The 11,314-nt window shown below is 49.1% G+C and overlaps 1 protein-coding gene across 1 annotated transcript in view; it reads left to right on the forward strand.

The window, feature by feature from the left end:
- The first annotated feature begins 472 nt into the window (after positions 1-472).
- FER1L5 (fer-1 like family member 5) overlaps positions 473-11,314 on the forward strand; it is a 71,411-nt gene continuing 60,569 nt past the window's right edge. Inside the window, exons 1-6 of the mRNA XM_006166563.3 lie at positions 473-662; positions 3,817-3,869; positions 6,653-6,744; positions 7,356-7,464; positions 8,904-8,958; positions 9,380-9,489. Coding sequence (XP_006166625.1) covers positions 578-662; positions 3,817-3,869; positions 6,653-6,744; positions 7,356-7,464; positions 8,904-8,958; positions 9,380-9,489 — 504 coding nt within the window. The 5' untranslated portion in view covers positions 473-577. The remainder of the gene's footprint in view (positions 663-3,816; positions 3,870-6,652; positions 6,745-7,355; positions 7,465-8,903; positions 8,959-9,379; positions 9,490-11,314) is intronic.

Below are 11,314 nucleotides of genomic sequence, written 5' to 3' on the forward strand. Positions count from 1 at the left end.
CTCTCTCTCTCTGTCTTTCTGGTGAGCACACATGCTCTATAGCAAAAATCTCCCTTGAAAAAAAAAAAAGAATAGTTCTGTTTCCACATTAGAAAGGACTTCCCCTGAGTTCTCGTGGAAACTGATGTTTCTAGTTCCTTGATTTCTCTTTATCTTTTCTAGGATCACCCTACTTCTCTTATTTTCCTATCTGAATTCTGTGACTTTGATAATGTTTGGCCCCAGATGACTTGCTCATATAAAGAGAAAACATTGCATTAGCCTGATCTTGAGATCAAAAGAACAAGAATAAGAGAAAGAAAAAAGGAAATGCAAAGCAGCTGGACCGGTCTGTTTCCATAGGCGCAGTCCCCTCAGGCCACTTGCTTTATACTTGGTTACTTCCTCATTCCCCTCTGTTCTCTCCAGAACCAAGAAACACTCACCTTTGTGACAGCTCTCCTGTTGCTAAGCAACAGATGGGGGACTCCGCTCCTCCTGGCCTTCACTCTGGGAGAAGCCTTGGACCAGACCAAGGAGCTCCAAGAAGGACGCTGTGGCACTGCAGAAGGAAGAGGGGAGAAAGCAGGTCTGAGAGATGCTTCGGCTCGTGGTGGAGTCAGCCCGGATCATCCCACCCATAACCCCCCCACCCAGACCCTGCATGACCGTCTACTTCAGAGGTGAGAGCCCCCATCCAGACAGGAGGGAGGAGCCCCAAGACGGAACACGCACTCAGAGGAACTGGAGTTACATAAAAGGTGCCCTGTGGGACACAGTGATGAAGCAGACACTGCCCAGGTCTTGCAAAAGTCATCAGGCCAGCTCCAGGGTCTAGCGATGGAGGCAGGGCAGTCCCACGTGGCCGCTATCACGGTTCAAGTCCTGGATCTAGCAGCTTGAGAAACATGCAGAGTGCATGTGCGTACATGCCCCAAACCCTGATGGGGCAGAGAAATGGAGATGGGATTGCGATGTGACCGTGCCCCATTGCAGGTGCTTTTGCCCTCACTGTCTGCATCTTCCTGTCGCTCCCTGATGAGCACATGTACCTTCTGACAAAATATTTTCAAAAATTATCAAAATTTAATGTTACTATTTCTCTCTCATTTTTTAAAACTATGTATTTATCAATATTTGTTGTGATTTTTCATTTCTTTTTTTTTTTTTTTAAAGAGGGTTTTTTGCTATAGGTCACATGCACTCACTGGAAAGACAGAGAGACAGAAAGCGAGAACTCACCCCCCGGGGGGATGACTATACTGCAATCCTTTCTCCTCCATTCTCTTCTCGGGATCTTGGACATACATGCACACATGCCAGGTGTGAGTTTAAGCCGCTGGGTCCAGGACTTGAACTATGGTTAACTATGTGGGATCCCACATGGCTGGCTCCAGAGTGTGAGTCCCAGACCTGGGAGCTTGAACACCATGCTGAGACATGTACATATGTGCCCAAAGTCCCAAGAGGAAAATGGAGGAGAAGGGATTGGGGCATAGCCATCTCTCCTGGGAGGTGCTTTCTTATTTCCCCCCCTCTGTCTTTCCAGTGAACACATGTACCCTACAGCAAATTTTAAAAAGGGGCGGGGGGTGGGGAGTGGAGCGTGTAGTGGAAGTTCAGTATGCATTGGCCCTCATGGACAAATTTCAGGGGTTAGCCAGGCTGATTCCAAGTCATCTTTCTACCAGCTAGTGGACACCACCTTTCTCCTAGAAACATCTCTTATAGGTCAGCCTGTGGTTTAGTGGTCAGGGTGGCTAGATCCCACATGGCTGACAGTGCGGTTCCAATCCCAAACTCTGTAGCCTGAGAAACACGCTGGGTGTGTGCGTGTGCATGCCTGAAGTTCCAAAAGAATGGAGGAAAAGGGATTACAGCATGATCTTTCCTACTGAAAGTTGGGGGGGAGTTGCTTTCTCACTTTCCTTTTCTCTCTCTCTCCCCTATCCGACCCACAAGCATATGTGTCCTCTGGCAAATTATTTAAAAAAAAAAAATGTCTCTTAAAAGGTGCCCAAAATAGCCTGGCCTATTGGCACAGTCCATAGCAAGCGGAACTGCAATGCTGGAAGCCACATGGCTGACAGCTGGTTAGAATCCCTGGGTTGGCACATGTGTTCACGCTGATGAGCAGGAAGGCTAGGAAAAGAGGATTGCAGCACAACAAGGTTTGTACTCTCTCATATACACTCTCAATTGTGAAATAAAAAGTAATGTACAACTTGGATTGAAAAAATGTGACACGTGTACTCTATGGAATATTATTCACCCATACAAAACAATGGGACCTTGACATTTGACACAAAGTAAACAAATATGGAAAATTTAATGCTACGTGAAGCAAGCTAGACGCTGAAAGAGAAGCATTGTATGTCCCTGCTCAATATATACCGATTGCCTGCGCTCTCTGTAACAGAAACTGAAAGCTTAGAAGGTATAATGGCAGCAAGGACGACTGTAGATACTAGAGACAGGACAAGGGGGAGGAGGGGATCAGGGAAAAACAAACAGCACGTTTAACAGACACAAAGATGAAAAGTTATCTGCTGATGATAACTTAATGGCACTGTCTTTGACCTGACTAATACGCACTATACTCATGCTGGGGAAAATGTACACTGTAAAGATATACAGTGATTAAATATAAACAATAATGAATGCTAAAAAAAGGTAAAACTTAAAAAAGGTATCTAGGGACCAGCAGTTAGCATAATGGCTATGTCACTGGACTCCCATGTAGTCGACCACGGTTCAAATCCCGGACCCGGTGGCTTAAATTTACACCGGGTGCGTATGCATGTGTGCCCAAGATCCCAAGAGGAAAACGGAGGAGAAGGGATTGTGGCGTGGTCATCCCTGCTGGGGGGCGATTTCTTGCTTTCTGTCTCTCCCTGTCTTTCTGGTGAGTGCACATACCCTATAGCAAAAAAATAAAATAAAATAAATAAAATAAAATAAAATAAAAAGATACCTAAAACCCAGAACTCTATGGTTTACCCACAGTATACTCACAAATCTTTGTGATTACTTGTTTATATTTGATATTTTTTAATTCCTTTGTCCTCTTCCTTTCCAGTCTCTTCCCCAAAATACCTTAAACCCCCATAACCCCCTTCCTACCACCCTTAGGCACACAAACACACATTCTTTCCCTGGGGAGAAGCTCAGAGTAACTTGGCAATGCAGGGCTATAGATGGTTGTCTGTTAAAGATATTTCTGGGGGAGGACGATTTTACTGAAAGGAGAGCTTTCAACCATTGTAGATGTTCTGGGATGTCTTATGATATACTAAGATATTTCCTCTGTAATAAATAGACCTTTAAATCTCAGGGAATTAAAATAAGAGTTTGCCTCTTGCTCACACCAAGTCCTGTGTGGATAGGTTCTGGTTGGGCATCCTTCCTGGGCGCCTCCTTCAAAGTAGTTTAGGGTCTAGCTGCCTGCCCCTTATGGCTGTGTAGTCGCCTGGAACGACCCTGCCAGCAGGTCCCTAGGGTAGCTATGGGGAGAGGGACGGAGACTGGAGAGTTTAGGAGTCAGGCCTGGCTCCTATAACCCATTGGCTAGATTGAGTCTCATGGCCCTGCTTGGCTACAAAATTCTAGAAACTATGCACAGAAAGAAGGTGAAATGAACACCCAATGTTATCTGTCATAGGATGATAAAAAGCAAGAAGTTTTGCTTAGCGAAAGAAAGAAAAATACTGATGCCATCTCACACCTCCCAATGTAAACTTAAAGTCTGTTGAGAGTGTCTTACTTCTCTTTACCCCACTCAACCCAGACCTCGCAGTGTTTGCTGTCACCAATGCCAGTCCCTCGGTGTCTTTGCAGATGCCAAGAAGAGAACCCGCATGGAGGAAGGGAATAACCCCGTATGGAATGAGGTAGACCCCAGGGCAATCCCAGCAGCAAGGGGCAGGCAGGGGTGGAATCTAGGTGGGAGCCCCAAAGACGAGGCTGGGGCATCCTGGGCTGGCGGTAGCTGCCAATCAGACAAAGCTGTGAAGGTCACATCTGCCCACAACTCTTCTTGGCCCTTCTCCCCCTCTGGGGATGCACCACGCTGTGGCCCATCAACGAATCTAACCAAGCCAACCCGATGTTCCTAAGTGCCAGAAGCAGAGACAAAACTCCCTGGGCAGGATCCCATCTCCTCTGCCACCCTTACTCCCATTCCCCAAACCCCTTAACTCCTAACACGTCCACAATACTCCAGGCCACGCCTCAGAAGTCCAGGTAGGATGCCCACACCTGGCTGAAAGGTAATGAGCACCACCCCTTGGGAAATCAGATACGAGGGAGGCTCCCCAGTTTTAGAGACACACGGTGCCAGCCCACTCCCCACATCATTCTTCATTTCCTAGAAGGATGGGATGGGGAGGGCAGGGGAAGGGGCTGACCTCTCTGTGCTCCCCACAGACCCTAATCTGGCCCCTCTGGGACCATCCACTGGAAAATGACTCCTTCCTGCAACTAAAAAATGTGACACGTGTACTCTATGGAATATTATTCACCCATACAAAACAATGGGACCTTGACATTTGACACAAAGTAAACAAATATGGAAAATTTAATGCTACGTGAAGCAAGCTAGACGCTGAAAGAGAAGCATTGTATGTCCCTGCTCAATATATACCGATTGCCTGCGCTCTCTGTAACAGAAACTGAAAGCTTAGAAGGTATAATGGCAGCAAGGACGACTGTAGATACTAGAGACAGGACAAGGGGGAGGAGGGGATCAGGGAAAAACAAACAGCACGTTTAACAGACACAAAGATGAAAAGTTATCTGCTGATGATAACTTAATGGCACTGTCTTTGACCTGACTAATACGCACTATACTCATGCTGGGGAAAATGTACACTGTAAAGATATACAGTGATTAAATATAAACAATAATGAATGCTAAAAAAAGGTAAAACTTAAAAAAGGTATCTAGGGACCAGCAGTTAGCATAATGGCTATGTCACTGGACTCCCATGTAGTCGACCACGGTTCAAATCCCGGACCCGGTGGCTTAAATTTACACCGGGTGCGTATGCATGTGTGCCCAAGATCCCAAGAGGAAAACGGAGGAGAAGGGATTGTGGCGTGGTCATCCCTGCTGGGGGGCGATTTCTTGCTTTCTGTCTCTCCCTGTCTTTCTGGTGAGTGCACATACCCTATAGCAAAAAAATAAAATAAAATAAATAAAATAAAATAAAATAAAAAGATACCTAAAACCCAGAACTCTATGGTTTACCCACAGTATACTCACAAATCTTTGTGATTACTTGTTTATATTTGATATTTTTTAATTCCTTTGTCCTCTTCCTTTCCAGTCTCTTCCCCAAAATACCTTAAACCCCCATAACCCCCTTCCTACCACCCTTAGGCACACAAACACACATTCTTTCCCTGGGGAGAAGCTCAGAGTAACTTGGCAATGCAGGGCTATAGATGGTTGTCTGTTAAAGATATTTCTGGGGGAGGACGATTTTACTGAAAGGAGAGCTTTCAACCATTGTAGATGTTCTGGGATGTCTTATGATATACTAAGATATTTCCTCTGTAATAAATAGACCTTTAAATCTCAGGGAATTAAAATAAGAGTTTGCCTCTTGCTCACACCAAGTCCTGTGTGGATAGGTTCTGGTTGGGCATCCTTCCTGGGCGCCTCCTTCAAAGTAGTTTAGGGTCTAGCTGCCTGCCCCTTATGGCTGTGTAGTCGCCTGGAACGACCCTGCCAGCAGGTCCCTAGGGTAGCTATGGGGAGAGGGACGGAGACTGGAGAGTTTAGGAGTCAGGCCTGGCTCCTATAACCCATTGGCTAGATTGAGTCTCATGGCCCTGCTTGGCTACAAAATTCTAGAAACTATGCACAGAAAGAAGGTGAAATGAACACCCAATGTTATCTGTCATAGGATGATAAAAAGCAAGAAGTTTTGCTTAGCGAAAGAAAGAAAAATACTGATGCCATCTCACACCTCCCAATGTAAACTTAAAGTCTGTTGAGAGTGTCTTACTTCTCTTTACCCCACTCAACCCAGACCTCGCAGTGTTTGCTGTCACCAATGCCAGTCCCTCGGTGTCTTTGCAGATGCCAAGAAGAGAACCCGCATGGAGGAAGGGAATAACCCCGTATGGAATGAGGTAGACCCCAGGGCAATCCCAGCAGCAAGGGGCAGGCAGGGGTGGAATCTAGGTGGGAGCCCCAAAGACGAGGCTGGGGCATCCTGGGCTGGCGGTAGCTGCCAATCAGACAAAGCTGTGAAGGTCACATCTGCCCACAACTCTTCTTGGCCCTTCTCCCCCTCTGGGGATGCACCACGCTGTGGCCCATCAACGAATCTAACCAAGCCAACCCGATGTTCCTAAGTGCCAGAAGCAGAGACAAAACTCCCTGGGCAGGATCCCATCTCCTCTGCCACCCTTACTCCCATTCCCCAAACCCCTTAACTCCTAACACGTCCACAATACTCCAGGCCACGCCTCAGAAGTCCAGGTAGGATGCCCACACCTGGCTGAAAGGTAATGAGCACCACCCCTTGGGAAATCAGATACGAGGGAGGCTCCCCAGTTTTAGAGACACACGGTGCCAGCCCACTCCCCACATCATTCTTCATTTCCTAGAAGGATGGGATGGGGAGGGCAGGGGAAGGGGCTGACCTCTCTGTGCTCCCCACAGACCCTAATCTGGCCCCTCTGGGACCATCCACTGGAAAATGACTCCTTCCTGCAAATCATCCTTCGGGACGTGGGCTCAAAAAAGAAAGAAAGGTGAGGCAGAGAGAGGCAAAAGGAGACAACTCCCCGACCAGGCAGCAGCAGACGATGTATCTAGTTTCCAGTTCATGATACATTCGATGCAAGGCCCAGAACCCACCCCAGCTAGCTGAAGCAACAAAAGGGGGTGGGTGATGGAAGGGTAGCAACGCCGAGAGTGCACACTGGCTAGGATTAGGAATTTCGAAACCAGCATTAGCTCTGTCCATCTGAAGCCATGGGATCCTGAATCTCTGCTTCTCTCTGCCCAACCCTGGCTTCTCATGGTCCCATCCTAGTACCCAACCAAGACCAACATCTTATGGAGGCCAAAGCAATGGTATCCCAGGTCAAAATTCCTAGGACAGAGAATCTGAGTGGCTCAGCTTGGGTCAGGTGTTCACCCTGATCTAATCAGTTGTACTTGCCCTGGGAGCCACAGACAAGAGCCCTGGACCCCCCCTGTGGATGTACCTCCCCATCACTGCATTATTCTTCAGCCTCTCTGTGGACAGCATAGCCATGGGTGGGGGAGGGGGGAACACGTCTAGCTAAAGCTACGCCAGGCTCAGAGAAAGACACTTTGACCCTGGCTCAGAATCTCACACTGCTCCTCATCTCCCCAGGTTCATTGGCCTGGCCACAATACCGCTCAAGCCGTTGGTGAAACAACCAAGTGAGGTCCTTTTCGTGAAGGATCTGACCCTGCTCAACCATTCCATGACATCCACAGACGTGAGTCAGGCCCAACAAGGCTCATGCAGGGTAGCTGGAGGATTGGGGGCAACTGGTGAAGCTGAGCTTCTCTACTCCAGAGGGAGACTAGGGCCCAAGCCTGAGGGAGGACTTCCTGCCCTTGGGGAATATCACACCACCATGCCTTCTTGATGTCCCAGCCTGCCACCCATCAGGCTACCCACTCTTCCATTCATCTATTTGGATGAGTTAACTGCCCTTCCCCTGGGAGTCAACCACAGGGCTAAGAGATGGGATAAATAGTGGAATGAAGTCTGTTGGAGGAGGCACCTCCCCAGAGGCAAGCACTCCAGCACACATTATACAATGTTCAGCAAAACTAGACCACTGAGGTCGGGACAGAGTGAATGATTCTGCTTAGGAGGTAACGGCCATTTTTCCAGAGCAGGTGATGTTTAAGACATGTGGGAATAAACAAGAGCAACGGAGTGAGAACAAGTTAAGACCTCACTGACTGTTACTAATTGTTATTTTGTTTGGCTTCCTGCATTGTTGCTGGAAAAAGTGGTCTGATTTCCAACAAGTCTGACTTACAGCAGGCTGACTTCCTGGGCTGGTGACTCTAAAGAGTGTGTTGATTTCCTGGATTGGTTGCATAGATCATGTGTCAGAGTTCCAGTTTTTAAGTGGTCTGTCACTGTCCATTTGTATATCCAGCCTCTCAGATGAGTCTTTTTAAAAAAATGTTTTAAGAGAGATTTTTGCTATAGGGTGCATGCATTCACCAGAGAGACAGAGAGATAGAAAGTGAGAAATCACCCCTCAGGGGGATGGCCATGCCGCAATCCCTTCTCCATTCTCTCGGGATCTTGGGCACACATGCACATGCACCCGGCATGAGTTTTAACCGGGACTCGAACCTCAGTTGACTACATGGGAGTCCAGCAATGTAACCATTATGCCATCTGCTGGTCCCTCAGATGAATTTTAAGGAAGGACATGAGCATACTGAACAGGGCACAAAGTACATGAAGAACAAGGCAGCCCAACAGATCCAGGGAGGGTAGGCAGCCTATATTCCTTGCCCATGGTGGGTAGAGATCTGAGGCTGGGTGGGCGGCTGGGGGCCAGATGTGCCAGGAGTCGTGACTTTACTCTGACTGTTTAGGGTACTTCATGGGTATCTGGGGGCCAGTCCTGGTGGTGGTCTGGAGGCTAGATGGGAAGCAGGAGTTCAGTTTAGACATTTGCCCGAGTTCCCATATAAGGTCATGAGATGCTGGGTAAGGGAAGGAACTGTTAGTTGTCCGTGGTTCTAGAATGCTCCCAAGACACCTCTCCCTCTCCTCCCTTCCTCTTGCACCCTCTTCTGAAACTACCTCCTTTATTTTCCAAATCTTTAACCACCACAAACCATTGCTTTTGTCTTACCAGTTCTTACCAGGGTAAGACTCACACACTCTGCCCTTGCCTTGTAGTGTACTGTCACCCTGCAGGTGGCCCTTATGACCAAGAAGGATATTGAGAAAACAGGTACATCCTTCCCTGGTGCTTGCCATTGCCCTTCTCCAAGACAGCTGGGCAGGCTCTTTGGGACCATCAAGACCCATCCCTTGAGGCCCACAGAAGGAGCATGACCAGGTTAGGGTCCCCAAAGCTCCAGGGACCTGGAGGCTGGAGCTCCAGACGTCTGAGGAGTGAACCCAAGTATCCACTCATCTTCTCTAGGCACAAGACCCAGCCTCTGATGGCTGCAGAGCAAGGCAAGGATGGCCATTTCCAAGAGCCCCCTTATGTGGCAAACGGGGCCCAGGCTCCATAGATTGAGGGTGGGAGGGGCTGGCAGAATGCTTGAGGGAAGACATGTGCTTTTAGTTAGCAGTTGGTCACGGGACAGAACAGCAAGTAGGGTAAATGCCCTGAAGCTCCTGAGCCCACCTGGACTGTTTCCTAGGGGATGAAGACCTCCTGGGCTTAACCATGAGAGAGGCGGCTAGGCAGAAGCTGCTGGTTCCCAGCTCCCCCGAGCAAAGGGCCCTGTCCTCAAAGCCTCAGCACTTTCAGGTGAGAACTCTGCAGGACGACAGTCCAAGCAGCCTGTCTGTCGCCCTGGCTGTGTTCCCCGGCCATGCCTCCCCTATGCAGGGCCATGGGGGAAGGCCAGAGCCTCAGACTCAGCTCGGTCTGCAGATCCTCTCCACCTCCCTTCACCCTCCTCCAGGGGCCACTCTGGGGAACGCCTGCCTGTCTGTGGCTGAAGCTATAGACAGCCCTGGCGAGGCGGGAGTGGTGGGGGTGGGGGCAGTGGTTGTGCACCTGCAGGCCCTGGGGGATGTTGGGCAGGCAGCACAGAAGGCAGGGCCTGGCCCTCTGGAGCCCTCGGACTGATGGGAAGCAAGGAAAGCACATGGAAGGTTAAATTAGCTCTACCAGAGAGGCCAAGGAGTGGAAGAGGGATCAGAGGAAGGTCCACAGTTTCCACGTGAGTTCTGGGACTCCCATCCTGTGGCTTACCACCATCCCTGATTCCTAGCCCATGGCCTAACTTTTTTTTTCTTTCTTTTCTTTTTTATTTATTTATTTTTTGCCAGAGAGTATGTGTGTTTGCCAGCAAGAGACACAGAGACAGAGGGAAAGGGAGGGGGAGAAAGTACCCCCACAATGGGCATAGTCATGCCACACCGCCACCCTGTTGGGATTTGGGGCACACTTTCACTTGTGCCTAGCGTGTTTTTCAAGCCTCTGGGGCAGGGATTTGAACTGCAGGTCAGCCATACAAGATCCAGCGTTCCTAACCACCAGACCACGGGGCCAATCTTTTTTTTTTTTTTCTTTTTTCAGAGAGGTTTTTCTACAGGGTGCGTGTGCTCTCTAGAAAGACAGAGAGAGACAGAGAGACAGAAAGCAAGAAATCACCCCCCAGGAGGGATGACCACCCCACAATCCCTTCTCCATCCTCCTCTCAGGACACACAAGCCCCCCGGCGTGAGTTTTAAGCCGCCGGTTCCGGGACATAAACCGCGGTCGACTACGTGGGAGTCCAGCGACATAGCCATTAGGCTAACTGCTGGTTCCAGGGCCATTTTTTTTTTTATTTTAAGTTTATTTATTTTTTCATGAGTGATAAAAACAGATAGAGACAAGCATCCTAGCAGGGTCTTTTCCTATTTTTTAATTGCCAGAGGGCATGTGTACGCGGCAGAGAGAAATGGGGGTGTGGAGGGGCCAGAACAAGCACCTCCCCCCTTGGAGTGTGACCGGCCATAACCTTTCTCCGTTCTTCCACTCTGTCGGGATTTGGGGCAGGTACATACTTGTGCCCAGCGTGTTTTCCAAGCCTGTGGGGCCAGGATTAAACCACCTCACCGGTCATTCGGGACCTGTCCTTTAACCACTGCACCGTGGAGCTGGCCCCAGTCCTAGCTGTTAACGTCACCCACCTGCTCCTCTTCCCTATCGCCTCTTCTGCTCCCTGACCCAAGCTATGACTTCCACTTCCCTGAATCACGTCGATAGCCTTCTCTAGCGCTCCCAGGCCTGGCGCCCTCCTGTCCACTCTTCAGCCATAGCCGTCTCTCCAAGATGTCCCTCTCAGCATGCCACACGTCTGCTTACTAAGCCCCACTCCTGAGCCAGCAGGTGCCATGGCGGTTAAGGTGCTCAATTTCACATGGCGGACTGTGGTTCCAGCCCCAGACCTGGCAGCTTGAAAATCACACCGGGCACATGTGCATACATGCCCAACATCTCAAAAAGAGAAAGAAGAAGGGATTGTGGTGCGGCCGTCCCCTTTGGGGGTTGATTTCTTACTTTCCTTCTCTATTTTTCTCTGTCTCTTTCCAGTGAGTACACATGCCCTGTAGCAAAAACCTGAATCTTTTTTTTTTGA

This window comes from Tupaia chinensis, unplaced genomic scaffold (genome assembly GCF_000334495.1).
Source record: "Tupaia chinensis unplaced genomic scaffold, TupChi_1.0 Scaffold144276_1, whole genome shotgun sequence".
Taxonomy (NCBI): Eukaryota; Metazoa; Chordata; class Mammalia; order Scandentia; family Tupaiidae; genus Tupaia; species Tupaia belangeri.